The sequence below is a fragment of the Pipistrellus kuhlii genome, unplaced genomic scaffold (genome assembly GCF_014108245.1).
Source record: "Pipistrellus kuhlii isolate mPipKuh1 unplaced genomic scaffold, mPipKuh1.p scaffold_m20_p_13, whole genome shotgun sequence".
NCBI classification, from domain to species: domain Eukaryota; kingdom Metazoa; phylum Chordata; class Mammalia; order Chiroptera; family Vespertilionidae; genus Pipistrellus; species Pipistrellus kuhlii.
This window is the reverse complement of record NW_023425438.1, coordinates 48,290,947-48,306,724: the sequence shown is the minus strand read 5'-3', so window position 1 is coordinate 48,306,724 and position 15,778 is coordinate 48,290,947. Positions and strand designations below refer to the sequence as shown.

The following is a 15,778-nucleotide window of genomic DNA, read 5'->3' as shown; positions in this document are numbered from 1 at the left end:
GTACCCCAACCTGCCCTCCATGCCCCCCATACTCACTGTCATCCATCTTCCTCTTGTTCTCGCTGCCAGGCTGGGCGATCCCCAGTAGCCCATTGATGGAGTAAGTGGAGCCCAGAGAGTCAGACTGGGGTGACTCCGGGGGTGTCACGGCCGAGCTGGGGACTACAGAGCATGAGAGGGACAGGGTCAGGATGGGGGAAGGACACCCCTGAGAGCCCCTGCCCCACCACAGTCCGGCCTCATGCTGTGCTTCCTAAATATCTCCTGGTTGGTTCCTGGGAGCCCACAGGCTTTGTCTCCTGGAAGGGCTGGGGCCACACGGAGCAGGTGAGCCGTGTGTATGCAGATGGGCATGTGTGTGCAGAGGAGTGTGCCTGCGGCCCCTCCACACTCACTCAGCGTGTGTCCTGGGCTCAGGGACTTGGTGGCCACGCAGCTGTCCATGGGGAGGTTGAATGGTTGCTGCACTTTGGTCCGGATGATTCTGAAGGAAGGGAAGAAAGACTGGTAGAAGAGGAGGAGACATGACCAGCGGCTGCCCCAGGTCCAGTTCCCTTTCTGAAATCCCACTTGGTGACTTAAAAAGCATATCACACGAAACCTGTCCACATCGAACCCATGACTGTACTCCTCACCCTGGGCCCTTCCCAGTGTCCCCATTTCATGGGTGGTGGTCAGTCACTCACTAAGTACCGGTGGGTATAGCCCTGCCTCCCCACTCCCCCTGCTATCACGCCATCCTCAGGTCTGTGGTCTTACCTGGGAACTGCCCCTGACTTGATCCCTCTCTGCATCTCACAGCCAATGTCTCAGTGTGCACTGTGCCCATGTGCCTCTCCACCCATTCCCTGGCCACCCATTTGCTCTTGACCTTTCTAGTCTCTTCTCCTTATTGCAGGCAGGCTGGACTTTCTGAAAAGCAAGTCCGCCTGCTGCTTAGCACTGCCAAGGGCTCCTCGTTGCTCAAGGGTCAGAGGCAGGAACATGGAGCCTGACCCCTACCCTCTAAAGGGCAGCCTTTGCTGACAGCTCCCCCTCAGCCTGCTTCCTGCTCCCCTCCTACCTACTGGGTTTCTTTCAGCTTCTTGTATGAGGTCCTGCTAGTCACGGGGCCTTTGCATGTGCTGTCACAGAGCTCTGCTGGCTCCGTTTCTTAGTTAGTGAACTCGTATTCACTGCTTCTTACTCAGGGGCATCTTCTCATAACCATCCTAAACCAAGTCACCCCGTGATAGCTCACGGACCTCCATGTTATAGCTGCACTTGTACAATTGTTCCTGTGGTTACTTGAATAGTGGGTGTCTTCCCACTAGACTATAAGCTCTACCAGAACGAGGATTTTGTGCCTCCAGGGCCTAGCACATAACCATGAGTTATGTGTGTATGAATGAATCAATGAGCGAGTGAGCCAATGATTGATTAAGGTAGTGAGTGAATAACTAACTGAATAGCTAAACAAATGAGTGACTATCTGAATGAGGGCCAAGTTAGGGTTCTTGTGGCTTAAGAAAGGGTCAATTCAAGAAGAAGATTGTTTTATTCAATGAAACATGAGGTGGTGTGTTAGGAAGGAAACTGCAGGAATTACAGCCAGGAAGGGAGTGGGATGCCTGTGGCCCTGAGGAGATGAGGAGGTGAGATGCCAGCCTGTGCTTCCTATCTGGCTCCAGGCCCCCTCCCCCCTCTGGTCCACGAGCCAGGGCCTTCCTCTCGCATGACCTCTGAGACCCCTGATTGCCGTCGGCCTCTCACCTGTTGATGGAGCTGACACTAGGCACAGTGTCGTTGTCACAGACGCCCTCAGCCAGGAGCCGGTCTCGGATCTCCCAGGCAAACATGGTGGGGTTCTGTCGCTTGTAGTCCCCGATCTTCTCCACCACCTTGGGGGTAGCCACCTTGGGCTTGGAGCCACCTATCACCCCAGGCCGGATGCTGCCAGTCTCGTAGTACCTACTCCAATAGACAACCCAAAGATTACCCAGTAGGCAGGTGAGTCTCTGGGCGTGGACTTAACCAGAGACCCTTGTCCTTTCTGAGGCTTCTGGGGAGAGGCCCAGGGTCACACGTGCCCCCAAGGCTGGCCTCAAACGCTGCCCCCCAGTGCTGTTTCCCTGCATGGGCAGGTTTGTGCTGGCCACTCTGCTGAGGACCCCATCCCCCGGACCCCTGGCTCTTCCTTTGCCTTTCCCTTTGGCTGGTATGAGTGCCTTCTGGGCCACCCTGGGGCCTACAGATTCCTTTCTAAGAACAGGAATGCTGGCTCATAGGCTCCCTGTGAGTCACAGCTCACAGTGGCACGTCCTCGTCCATCTCTGCTGGCTGCAGCATGACTCACTCTTCTCCCTGTCCACCCTGGTTTGGCCCTCCCCAGGAGGGCAGCTCTGTCCCATCTGCTGGTTCATCTTTGTTCCCATCCCACCCCCACCCCCATCCCCCTTTGGGCACTGTTTTCTACCAGGTTTCAGGGGTCAGGTAGAAGCCGTTCTCACAATCTCTAGAATCCCAGCCTTGCCTGGATGTCTGGCCATATCCCCTCCTTACATTGAGCCTGCACCCCTTTCCTCCTTTCCCTTCACCCAACCAGCTGCTTTTTAGCAGGTCAATGACCTATGTCAGGATACTGCCACGTCCTTGTTCTGGAAACTCTTTGGTTTCCTCTGCCATGAAATAGCATCTGCCCTTTAAACTCTGTTGCCACCATCTAGGCACCACCTCCTCTCTGTGGTGGTTGGCCCATCCTGAGGTCCCCTCTCCTGACCCTGAAGGGGCCGCACTCTTTCCTGACAACATTAGCTGGGAGGTCAGAGCTTCTCGCCATTTGGTGACAGGTCCTTTGCCTCTAAACCAGAGCTCCTCCCAAGTCTACTTGTGTGGGGTGAGGGAAGAGAGGCAGCTCCCCGGGGACTGGAAGCTCCCACCCTCTGCCTCAGGCACTTGGGCAGGAGTGGTCCTCCAGGCAGAGTCAGCCTGGATCAGAGCTTTGCTGTCCTGGCTCCACCTGAACCTCTGGGTGGTGATTTCAACTCTGGCCTTAGGATCATGTGAGGCCCAGAATAATTCCAAACTTGGGCCTTACCCATAAAATTCTGCCCTAACAGGCATGGGCTGGGCCTAGGCCTTGAATACTTTTTAAATTAAAGGTTCCCCAGGCAGGTCACCTGGTCATCTCAAAAGCTCACAGCATCCAGGCCTGGCTGCCAGAGAGGGTGGAGGCCCAGGGGTTTGACTGTGGAAGCCATCTCTGAGGGTGTGCCCCTTCCCTCGTGGCTCCAACTCCCTGGGTCTCAGCAGGCAAGGCCCTTTGGGGAAGAGTCTCCTGCTGTAGGAGTGAGAAGCCTTTGGAAAATGAGACACACAGCCAGGAGAAAAAGGGAGCATGCAGCCCTGGTCCCTGGGAAGGAGGTGGCTGCGAGCCTGTAGGGTGCAGAGGCCTCCCTGCCGGAGGGTGGAGGGTGGTGAATTTCGTGCTTACCTGCCAAGAATCTTGCTGACACAGCCATGGCTGACACGAAGCTGGCGGGAGATGTCACAGGGCCTCACGCCCTGATGGGCCAGGTCCACTATGCGCTGACGCACCACTTCGGGCAGGGGTCTGCCGTTCACGAAGGCCCCTCCCAGCTGGTTCAGCCCTCCGTGGCCTAGGAAGACAATAAATAGTCCCAACACAGTTGTCAGGGCCAAGCGGCACCCCGGTTCACTCCGAGCCTACGTCCCCCACCCCCCCTATTCAAACACACATGGACTGCGTGCCTATGACATGGCAGGCACTGTACCAGGACCTGGGATGCCAGGGGGAATGAGGCAGATGTGGCCTCTGCTCTTGCCTCGCGAGGCTTATTAAAGTGGGGCCGAGACTGCCCATGGCCCCTCAACATACCTCATGATCACTGCTGGGACATGCAGAAGGTATGGGGGGACCAACCTCAGGCTCAGGGCATCAAGAAGGCTCCAGAGAAGTCTAAGCTGTGCATGGAGTGCAAAGAGAGAAAGGACAAAGCCATTCTGGGCCATGGGACTCCAGGCAAAGCTGAGAGGCGAGAAGGGGTTCATCCTTGGACTGATCCGCTGCCTGGAGCTGGGCGGGCTAATTTCAGGCTGAGAGCTCCCTTACTCTGATGAGGACACGGGGGCTGGGGAGTTCTAGTGGCTTGATTCACAGGACGTTTGTGACTCAGCTTCTATGAGAGGGAGTCAAGACATGACCCAGGGTAAGGTCCACGCAGCGTCCTGTGTGGGCCCTGCTTTTCCTTTCGCGGCCCAGAACTGACTCAGGAGCTGGGCATTGGCCCTGAGTCCTGTGCTGAGGGGCCACAGCATGGACATGAGGCATCTTTTCTCACGGGGCAGGGTGTGCTGACCAGCTGTTTTGGTGGAGTCTGGGTTGATGGGGGGCACGAGGGGATGTCAGGGGACCAGGCAGGGAGGAGGAAGAGCAGAGCCAGGCTTCTGCATGAGCCCATGAAGGACTATTTATGGCTGGGGCACATCGTGCCCATTCCTGCCCACCGACTTAGCACATTCAGAACTGCTGTGTCACCTCGGGGCCCAAGCTGTCTTCAGCACGACCGTCAATTTCTCTTAAAAAAAAAAAAAAGAAGAAGAAGAAGACCAAAAGCCTCAGGCCACGGCAGTAAGTCAGGAAGAAAAGCCCGCTGGCCAAACACCCGCAGGAGGGGACACGGTGACCCATCTTCCTGGTGAGCTTGGGCACAATTCACAATTTCCCACCTTTCAGTTCTCGACAGCCTGTCCCTCGAGTGCTTTTCCACCAGGACTGGGAAGAAGCCTGGAGGGCATCAGGGCCACCAGAAGGCCAGGAGTGGCTTGTGCCCAATCCTGGGCCCATTCCATTGGCTCCTCCTGGGCCAGAGCCTTTCCCAGCAGAATGGCTGCAGCCATTGGACCCTCATTCCCTCCTGGCTGCCTTTGGCTCTTTGAGGTCCAGACATTGAACACCAGGGGGCGCCAGACAGTCACTCAAACCCAGGCAAGCCCTGGGGGTCCAGCTTTGTCCCCATTTCCCAGAACTTGGGCTCCAAGTCCATCTGTCCGTTGTCCCCGTCCCCCCTCCCCGCTCCTGCTTCCCGCCCCAGGCTTAGGTGTTGGCACCAGACCTCTGTATCTGGCAGCCAGGCTTCCTGCGGGTGGGGTTGTTCATCCCTGACAGGCAGAAGATTTAAAACACCAAAAGCCATTTTTGGGTGGCACGAATTTGGTACTTTGACTGAAAAAAAAAAAAAAATCTACCCTGTTTCCCCGAAGCTGTGTGGGTAATTGTCCTCAGTCATCCTGAAGGGCTGACCTTGGAGACTGGAGGCCCCCAGGACTCTCCTGAAGATTCATACTCCACCAGCCAGTATGGCTGCGAAGGGGAAGATAAGTTCAACCTCCAAATGGGAATTCTCTGGTGCTTTATTCTATTGTACTGGCTTCTGAGTGACTGTGTTGCTACACAGAGTGTTGGGTCAGATTCCTACACTGACTTTGCCTGCTTTAATTTTATCATTTGAGGAAGTTGGGTTTTGCTTCAACCTTAGTGTTTTCATCCATCAAATGGAGTTAAGTAGCACCTCTTAACTGCGTCTGCTGCTGACCTGTAAGAGCTACTGTAAGAAGATGGAGGGGAGGAGGGTGGTGAGAGTGGAGAAGTGTTTGGCTAGTTGAAAATCTTGATTTTAAGTGTCATGTTTTTCTGATTTTTAATATTTACGTGTTCTGGCCCAGGTGTGGCCCTGACACTGGGTCAGTGGTTCTCAAACTTGAGGTGCATCAGAATCACTGTGGGGGCTTGTTAAAACACAGGCTCCTAAAAAATGAAAAAAATAAAAGAGAGAGAAAAGAAATAAAAACCAAAAAACCCAAAAAACAAAACAAAACAAAATAAAAAAACAAACAAACACAAAAACACCCCAAAACACAGGCTTCTGAGCCCAGGGTCCTGAATTTCTGCATCAGCAGGTCAGGGATGGAACCAAGAACCCAAGTTTCTAAGAAGTTTCCTGGTGGGGGTGCTTGCTGGCCTGGGGCTACATGTTGAGAACCATTGAGCAATGGCTGGTAAAGAAAATGTAAGAGATTAATTAACTACTTGTGCACCTTCTACCTTTCCCCACCTTACTCTAGAATTGTATTTCCTATTGTTTGTATATTACAGTTTTCATTTATTTTTTTTTCTCAACACCTACATACGGAGAGCCCACCATGAAGCAGGTACATTGCCCTGGGGGTGCTGCCTTGAACAAGATGAGAAACCAGGCCCTTGAAGACCCAAAAAAAATTTTTGGGGGTGCAATTGTTCAGGAAGAAGTGTTTTGAGAGAGGTAAGCCCCGATGCTGGGGGCCCATAAGTGGTCGGAAGGAAGTTGTAGGGAGGGATGATCTGGAGGTCTCCAGGTGAAGAAGTTTTCATAGGAAAAAGTTCACGCACAAGGTCATGGTGCTCTCAAGACATGAAAGACTTGTGGCAACTGTGGGATGGCGGGAAGGAGGCCAGGAGAGGCCTGCTGGCTGCAGAGGGAGATGGCCCCTCTGGTTTGAGGTTTGGAACTGAGTCCTTGTAGTGGAAGGATGTTTGTCCTTCCTGTGTCCGGTGTGGGGGAGTGGACTCCTTTGGGTGAGTCACACCAAATGCCCAGAGGTGGGTGCAGTCTTCCTGCACTGAGGGCCCACACCCACTGTGCTGACCACCTTCCATGTGGCTGTGGACGGGAGGACTTTGAGACTGCAAGCCAGAAACAAGTGGGAACCCCTTATTGGACCAGGGGGAAGGTGTGGACCAGGAAAAGGCGTAGAGCTTCCTAAACAAAGGCCCTTTGCATGGTCTGGAGGGTTGTGGGTGCAGAATGGCGGGTGTGAAGGAGGAAGACAAGATGCCTGGCTGGACACAGCAGGTTCTGGGTGCTAACTTTCCTGGGTCAGAGAGGATTTATCCTACAAGCAAAAGCATTTGCAAGTCTGCAAAGCCCTAGGGAAGCCTGCTGTTCAAAAACGTAGACTTCGGAAAAGTGACCATCTGGTCGGGTCTTAGGACTTTCTTCTTTTTTTATTTTTCTTTCTTTTTTTATCTTTATTGTTGAAAGTATTACAGATGTCCCCTTTTTCCCCATTGACCTTTTTTAGTCTCCTCTACCCCCTTAGGCCATCACCCCACTATTGTCTGTGTCTATGGATTATGCATATATGCATGCAAGTTCTTTGGTTAATCTCTTCCCACCCACTTACCCACCCAACCCCCACTTCTCTCTGAGATTCCATAGTCTATCCCATGATTCTATCTTTAAAATTTTTTTTTTCAATGACCGTTTACATTAAGTATTATTCTGTATTAGTACTCTACATAGTGGCCCCTGATATTTTAAGAAACCACTTGGCCCCATACATAGTTATTACAATATTACTGACTGTATTCTTTATGTTGTAGTTTACATCTCTGTGACTATTCTATAACCACCAATTTGGAGATTAAGAAGCACACCTTGGAACTCCCTTTGATAATTTCCTCACCCTTTACAGGTGCTGAGGTCTAGGGATGGTAGAAGGATCAGGAAGGCTCATTGCCTCAAATTCGCATACCATCACCAACACCCAAACTCTGAAGATGTGGGGATGGTTTCCTGGGCCTCACAGTTCTTTGTACACATCTCTGTCACAGCAACGACGGCACCGCGCCTGTTCATTCTGCTTTATGTGTCTCCTCTTACATACATACCCCTTTCACAAAAGTTTAGCTAATACTCCAGTACCATATATGTGACAGACAAATGCTTCGTAGATGCAAGGGGTGCTGGAATGGCTGTCGAGTCGATTCTCCACCCTGGATCCCTGAGTCCCAAACTCAGGTACTTGCCTCTTGTACCCGTGGTTTCTCCCACCTCTGCCTAGTCCTGAAACACCAGTGGTTCAATATCTTGTTCTGTGGCAATTTCCGTTTAGCTACCTTGGGATTTTTGCTTTTGGCCCTCAAAGAGTTTTATGGCAAGAGTTTGAGGCTTGCAGGACTACCATCACAGAAGTGGGATGTTCTTTATTTCTTTCTCTTTTTAAAAAAAAAAGTTTTTCTTTATTTTAGACAGAGAAGAAGGGAGGGGGAGAGAGATAGAAATATCAATGATGATAGAGAAATATTGATCAGCTGCCTCCTGCACACCACCCACTGGGGATCAAGCCCACAACCTGGGCATGTGCCCTGACCAAGGAACAAACCAGCACATGGGTTGATGCTCAACCACTGAGCCACACCAGCTGGGTGGGGGTTTTCTTTAAATCATGCTGTGCCCACACCTCTTCACAAAGGCACAGTCTGTGTCAGTCTGACCGGCTCTGGAGTTTTAGCTTGGTGGTAGTGGTGGTGGTCTCTCCAGCACACTCACTTGCAGGCTGCAATCTGCCACTGTGGCCTGCCAGCTGCTCCCCTTGGCCTGGTGCCTATCTGGAACACACCCAGTGTTCCAACCTCTTGTTCCACCTTCCATTCCGTGTCTGCGCCCTGGATCACTCCCACATCTCTGAGGTATGGGCTACCAGGGCACTCAGGCCTGGGGTGGACCAGGCCCCAGGGGCTGGGCACCTGCATCTGGCTTCATCCCCAGCTGGCCAGGTGGCCCTCAGTGTCTCTGTGCTTGTCCTCCTCTGAAGGGGACCTACAGGAGACAGCAGCCATTGAGGCTTCTGAACAGATGTTCTTGGAGTGCCCACTGCTGTTCTTGAGTGGCATCATTCACATCCTCATTTTATTTTATTTGCATGATCATAGTACAGGTACCTCTACTCCCACCACACTGAATGCTCTGTGAAGGCAGGACCACGTCTGCTCTTTTCATCACTAATTAGACTGGGTGTTCAGTAAGTACCTGCCACATGAACTAACTGCCTTTAGCCTCTATCCTCCCCATGCCGTATACTCTCCAAACCATGGAGCTATTACCTCCTAACAGCTACCTAACCAGCGCTATCCAGCCATCCCCAGCAGCACACGTTCGCTTATCCACTCAATACATGGTTACAGCACATCTACCACTTGCCAAGCTCTTTACTAGAACAGATGACATGGAGCTGATGGTGCCTCGTGAAGCTTCCAGGGTAGGGATCAGGAAACACACGAGTAGATGTACAGTCATTGCTTGGAGAGGTGCTAAGACGCACACGGCAGAGTGCAGTGTTAAAGAATGAGGGGGGAGGCAAGGTATGGAGCTGGTTCCAGGCGACCAAAGAAAATCGAAGTGTTGTGGGACAGCGGGGAGTAAGGTTACCCAGTCACCTGGACTCACTGGTCTCTGCGCCCAGCCTTGCACTTGCCACCCTTAGCTGGGGAGCGGGACATCTAAAGCCCAAGCCTGACCGTCACACCCACGTTTAAGAAAACTTGTGGGGCCCAGCTCCACCACCCGCATGGTGAAGTCTAGGCTACGAATCTGGAGGACTGTGCCAGAGGAGGGACCCTGGCTTACCTCGTTCCTACCTGTCTGAGAACTGAATCTGATGCCCTAGCCACAGGCTGACTCACTGCTCTTCTTACATAGCATTGGAAGCCTCCCGGTCCTTGTCTGTGCCGTCCTCTGCTGGAGGGCCCCGTCCTTACCTTCTGCTGATCGATTCACACTCAGACCTGAAGTAGTTCAGGGAGCTGCTACCTACAGGTAACTACCGCCTGCTTTCTGATCTGGTCCTTTCTTTTATTTTTTAATTAAAAAAAATGTTTTTGTTGATTTTAGAGAGCGAGAGGAAGGGAGAGGAAGATAGAGGAAAATTGATATGAGAGAGAAACATCAATCATTTGCTTCCTGTACGCACCCCAACCGGGGATCAAACCTGCAACCTGGATATGTATCCTTACTGGGAATTCAACCAGTGACCACATGGTGCATGGGATAACACACAACCAACTGAGCCACACCGGCCAGGGCTCTTGTCCTTTCTTTTAAAAATTCCAGGAAATCATCTCTACCACTACATGTACAGAATATACACTGAGTGGCCAGTTTATTATAATTTCTGAATGCATAATAATCTGGCCACTCAGTGTATATCCTTTATAATAAAAGCATAATATGCAAATTGTCTCCTCAACCAGGAGTTTGACCAGCAGGCAGGCTGGCCAACTGCCCATGTCCCTCCCCCTGGCCAGGCTGGCCAGACACTCCCCCCCCCCCCCCCATGGCATGCATGAATTCATGCACTGGGCCATACACACACACACACACACACACACACACACACACACTGAGTGACCAGATTATTATGCTTTCAGAGATCATAATAATCTGGCCACTCAGTGTAAGTGTGTATTTATGCTGGCCATGTTCTGCTGTGTACACTGCATGCCCGGCCAATGGGAGGGCTCCCCACCTCCCTGCCCCTGGGAACAATAGGAGAAGAAGTCTGGCTCCTTGAATGCTCTTCCTTAGACCCGCCCAGAGGGTGGGCAGTTAGCACTGTCCTTTCCCAGCAGGAGAGAGAAAGAGAGAGCTGGAGGGGGGCAAAGGTAGGCAGACACAGGTGCACAGAGACGCTCCCTGGATTAGCCTCTAACTGGGAAAAAACAAACTGCTGGCAATTTACAAGCCTTGGGCTTAAAAGAAGAGGAAAGAGGGGAAGGAGGAAGGAGCAAGGTGATTGTCAGTATTCAGCCCCCATCCCCATGAGTCAGTGCTTCGTGTGACACCTGTAGCCAGGTGGCCGGAGGAGCTGACTCTCCAACCCGGTGAGCACCAGAAACACATCTTTCCCTCTACTTCGCATAACAGCCCTTAAAGAGGCAGCACGTTATCCCATTTTGCAGGTGAGGAGATGAGAAGCAGAGATGGTCCATAACCCACCCAAAGAAGGCTGCTTCATGACCAAGGAGCAGAGCAGACTGTGGCTGCCCCCTGCAGGCTCCCGGGGCTCTGGCTAGTCCAGGACAGCTGGCCCCTCTACTATGAGCACATGTGGTTTCCTGTCACCACCAAGCGCGGGAGGCTTTCCAAAACCCACTGCAAAATCCCCGCCAGCTTTTCATTTTGTGGGGGCCTAAATTTCCCTTTTTACAATTTTCTTTAGTCAGAACAGACCTAATTCTGTTATATTTCTCCCCCTATTCCAAGTCTGTTTCTGTTTATTCCCCTCCACTCTTTATTCCCATCCACAGCCCCCAACCCCCCTCAACCCCCTCCCCCCCCCCGTAGCTTATGCTCTGGATTTTATTCCTCTGCCTTCAGTCTCCTCCAGTTGCTTTGCTTTTATTTCCTGCTCCTCCCTCTCCTCACCCCCTCCCAGCCCCTTCCCTGCCCCAGTCCTATCTTGTCAAACAGGGCAGCCCCCACCACCACCCTTTCACACCGAGATTTCCCTTCCCTCTGCCAGGGCTCCTTTGGCCTGTCCCCCTCCCTGCATCGTCTTCATTGCCTGCATGACTGCTCAGGTTCCTTATCCCATCTTCCCCTCAAAGGCATTCACAGCTCGCTGTTATTCTTGTATTAGCATCGAACCCATTAAAGCTAATTTGTTTGCCCTAATCTCCATTTATTTTTCCCTAGTTGATATTAGACTTCCCTTTCTATTGCTCCAGCATGATTTTCTCTTTGTCTTCCTAATGGTCTACCCCCTCTCTCTTCCTCTATTAATCTGGTTTGGCTTCACTACATGGTTTCAAGGCCTTTCCTGCCTCCCCCAGCCCTTAGATTAACCCTGTCACCTCCCTCTCAGGATGCCCCGTGCCCAGTGCATTTCTGGGAATGGAGCTGCTGCAAATGGCAGTAGACCTGCAAGCTCCCTAGAATAAAGCTACGGGGGAGAGGCCCTGCCTTCTGCAGGCTCTTGGGAACACAGGGCTGGGCAACTCGAGGCAAATGGGGCGCACATGGGCTGCTCTGAGCCCTGAGGTTACCGAGGTCAAAGGTCCCTTGATTTGGTTCCCACTGGGGGCTGTCCCAAGGCTCTGGAGGCCCGGCCAGCTTTCCAGGTCCTATATGTTGTGTCAGCAGGTCCAGCGGAGATGGGCACTTTCTCCTTATGACTAAGATTAGACACCATTTCTCCTGTTTCCCAAACTGAAGACCCACTCGCTCCCCTCCCTGAAGAGGGCAGGTGTCCCCTCTGGATGTGGCTTTGCAGGTGGCTACTCTGCACCCTGCACTCTGCCTATGTGTTCCCAGAACAGAAGCCGGGGCCCTGCGTTTGTGAGAGCGGAGAGGTTCACGAGGCAGGTGGGCAGTCCCGCTGCAAACTCACTCGGAGCCAGGAGCCTGAGAACTCCCTGCCTCCGGGGTCAGCGGCCTGTGGCCAGTCACACTCTTTCCTAAAGAAACATCAAAGCAATTTTCAGTTCATTAGATTTCAACTCAGTGAGCACACACTCTGTGTCTACTAATATTCCAGGCTGTGCAGGGAGGTGGCTCTGAGCAGAAGACACAATCCTTGCCCTTGAGAAATATACATGTTAATAAACCTGACTGACGAATCGTAGAACCTGAGTGTCTAATCCACCCATGAGCCCTCTGCTGCAGTTTTCCCACAACCTGGGGGTACCTGCCGTGTGCGTGTATGAGTGTGTGACTTTCTGTATGTGCCTATGTGCACATGTCTGTGAGTGAGTCTCTCTGTGAGTGTCTGTGTGTATCTGTGCATGTCTCTGTGTGTCTGAGTATGTGCTGTATGCATGTGGATGTTTGTATATGTATGTGTCTGTGTATATTTATTTTTTCGTGTTTATGTCTATGAGTGTGTGTATCTCTGTGTGTGTTTGTGTGTCTGTGTGTGAGTGTATGTATCTGTGTGCATGTGAATGTCTGTGAGTGTGTGTGTTCGTGTGTCTGTGTGTATGTGTGTATGTGTGTGTGGGGTGCAGAGCCCTAGGACAGGGGTGGGGTGGGCTGTCTTAGGAGTGGAGCCACGAGGGACAAATGAAGAAGAACCGCTGTTTCAAGCCTGACATACTGAGCAAAATCTGTGACAAAACTGCATATCTGTGCTTTCCACACCTGTCGACGGAATCCTTGAGCCGAAGCAAAGTGGATTATCCTCTCTACAGCCGCTCCCCATGCCTAAGGAGACCGGAGGGGCAGGGGAACAGACAGCCCAGGCTTGTGGTCCCAGGAGAGGAAACTGGGGTTGAGAACCAGAAGGCAGGTTCCACCCACGCTGACCTCCCTTGTCAGTTTCCACATCTGGCTTCCGGGGGCACCAGTGCTAACATCTGCAACACCAGGATAGCCTTCAGGCTTGAACAGAGGAGGTACAGAGAGCTCTGTTGGGAGTATCTCAGCAACTCTCCACACAGACACCTGACAGGAATGGCCGTAGAAGGCGAGGGAGAGCAGCACACAGTGGGCCCGTAGGCGGTGTGTGAGACGCTCTTGTTACCACAATGCGGAGGCAGACATGCACCAGCGTGGTGGGCACATCTGAGGGCGTCTGTGGCCAGGGAGGCAGACGCCCTCCTGATGTCACAGATCAGGTCATGGCAGAGCCAGGACAGCACTCATGCTCTCTGACCTAAGTCCCTGCTCATTCCACGCCCCGGGCACCCTTTGGGTCCCTGGCACCCTCTCTGCTGGGGCCACCTGGGCAGGTAGTGAAAGAGGAAGGTGCTGGGGGTTGGGCAGGATGGGTTTGAGACCACAGCATGCCCTGCGTTTTCTGGCCTGCTTATCGGCTTGTTTGCCTGCCATTGTTATGTTCTTCCATGGTAAACAAACATGAGGCTCCTCTTGTGGGTCCTGGGTTCCTCTGTGGGAGCCCTGGGGTGGGTGCAGCAGGTAAGGCTCCAGAGCATGAGTGTCAGCTTCTCCTCTCTCTGTCGTTTCCAAACGGGGCTTATGTAGCTAGTGTCACTCAGACCCAACCGTGCTCGCTGGTTCTGGCTCAGGGCTGGGCGGTGGGCAGAGCCAGATCCAGAGCATGCAACCTTCAGACTTCTGTAGGTTGTCCTGTGCCTCCCAAATCTCTCATGTTGAATCCTAACCTCCAGGACATCAGAACGGGACCTCGTCTGAAAATAGGGTCCTTGTGGATGATCAGGTTAAGCTGAGGTTACTGGGGTGGACCCTAATCCCATGTGACTGTGTCCTTCTATAAAGGTGACCTTGGGATGAAAGAGACGAGAGAGAGAGAGAGAGAGAGAGAGAGAGAGAGAGAGAGAGAGAGAGAGAGAGGGAATGTAAAGTGAAGGTAGAAGGTTGGAGTTATGCTGCCACGAATTGAGGGTCACCAGCGATGCCAGCAAACCACCAGATGCCATGGGAGCGGAGGAGAGATTCTCCCAGCCACCCTGAAGGAACCATCCCTGTCTCACCTCCATCTCAGACTTCCAGCCTCCAGAACCCTGAGATAAGATATTTCTGGTGTTTACACCCTCAGTGTGTGCTGTTTTGAATGGCAGCCCTAGGACACGAATGTGCAGATAAGCAGGGTCTAACTCTGACCTGGGCACAGCAGGTGTGGGGAGCCCTGTAGCCCTGTCCTGGGGTGTCTGGCTCCTCCCAGTGACTTTTCAGTATAAGGCAGGCTCAGGCAGTTAGGCCAAGTGCAAATCTTTTTAACCTATGACCCTCTGCAGGTGCCTGAGTCTCTGCCACCACCGCCCACCGGAGAGCCGACCTCTGGTCTCCGCTCAGGCTCCTCCATCCCTTGCAGGTGCAAGAGTATCAACCTATCAGCACAGCGTGGCCTTCCACCCACCCGGTTTCCCCGCCACCAGGCTTCTCCTCCCTCCAGGAGGTTTTCGGAAGCCCAGCCTAAACTTGTCCCTAAACTCCCCTGGTATCTGCAGAACACTTTCAAAGTGCTGCCAGGTAAGCGATTCCTAAATTTGACTCAATTCAACAAATGCCGACTGGGCCTTGGCTTTCACACTGTGTAACACATGGGGCTGGCGCTTTAATCCCCAATTTATATGTGAAGACAGCAATTTGATGGTTAAATGGCCAGTTTGGAGCAGACCTGAGGCTGGGTCTGTGTCTGTTCCACGCCTGGAAATCCCCAAGAGGCAGGTGCCTGCAGGGAGAAGGCTCTCTCACCAGCGGGCGGTCTGAGGGCTCCACACAGGAAGCATCTCTGCTCAGCCTGGAGGGTCTGACTTAGGTCTGTGGTTCTCAGGTGCTGGTCCACAGCAGACTGGCCGGGAGCTTGTGCAGGTGCTGGTTCCAGGCCCCCGTTTGCTAACAGAGCCCCAGGAGGGTCTGACGCTGGTCTAGAGACCACCCTGAGAAACACCAGGCTGAACAAATATTTAATAAGCACCTGCTATCTGTCTACCTGTGCCAGATATTATTTGGGAAGTTTTGTTTCCAACCTGCTGGTCCTCACAGATGCTCTGCCCTAAATCTGACTGACCACCCTGTCAAGCCTACGCCCAATGTCCCCCAGAAAGGTCTCATGTTGGGTCAGACCTGCTCAGGCCGGCCCATGTCAGAGGTCACTGCTGCCCAGCCTCACCACCCTGCATCTGAGCCCAGCCAGCATGATGTCCACCCCAGGACCAGGGGGAGCTTCTGGGGCAGCTTTGACCTCGATGGTGGCAGCAAGTTCCCCTAAAAGGAAACTTTGCTTCCTCAGTCCCAGAGTAGCCCCTTAGGGAGAAAACAGAGGAGTCATGACAGCAACATCGTGTGAAAGAACCAGTGTGCCTCATGTTAGGACACTTCATGAGCAAAACTTGAATGTATAAGGCAGGGCAACTAGCGAAACAATCAAACATGCTATTGTAGAATTGTGTGAAAGCAGGGAGCCCTCACTGCATTAGGATCTGTGTAAAGTGCTGGGGAACAAGAACTGCCGTTCCTACTCTGTCTGCCTCCCAGGT

General features: G+C 52.6%; 1 protein-coding gene across 6 annotated transcripts in view; it reads right to left on the bottom strand.

Annotated features, from left to right (window-relative positions):
* PAX8 (paired box 8) overlaps nucleotides 1-15,778 on the bottom strand; it is a 49,576-nt gene that overhangs the window by 19,174 nt on the left and 14,624 nt on the right. For 3 of the 6 annotated variants that reach the window (XM_045580974.1, XM_045580975.1, XM_045580977.1), the window contains exons 3-6: nucleotides 3,473-3,638; nucleotides 1,753-1,953; nucleotides 396-484; nucleotides 37-162 (exon numbers count right to left, since the gene is read on the bottom strand). In XM_045580974.1, the coding sequence (XP_045436930.1) occupies nucleotides 37-162; nucleotides 396-484; nucleotides 1,753-1,953; nucleotides 3,473-3,638 (582 nt within the window). The remainder of the gene's footprint in view (nucleotides 1-36; nucleotides 163-395; nucleotides 485-1,752; nucleotides 1,954-3,472; nucleotides 3,639-15,778) is intronic. The other 3 variants (XM_036435977.2, XM_045580976.1, XM_045580978.1) reach the window with 1 other exon arrangement.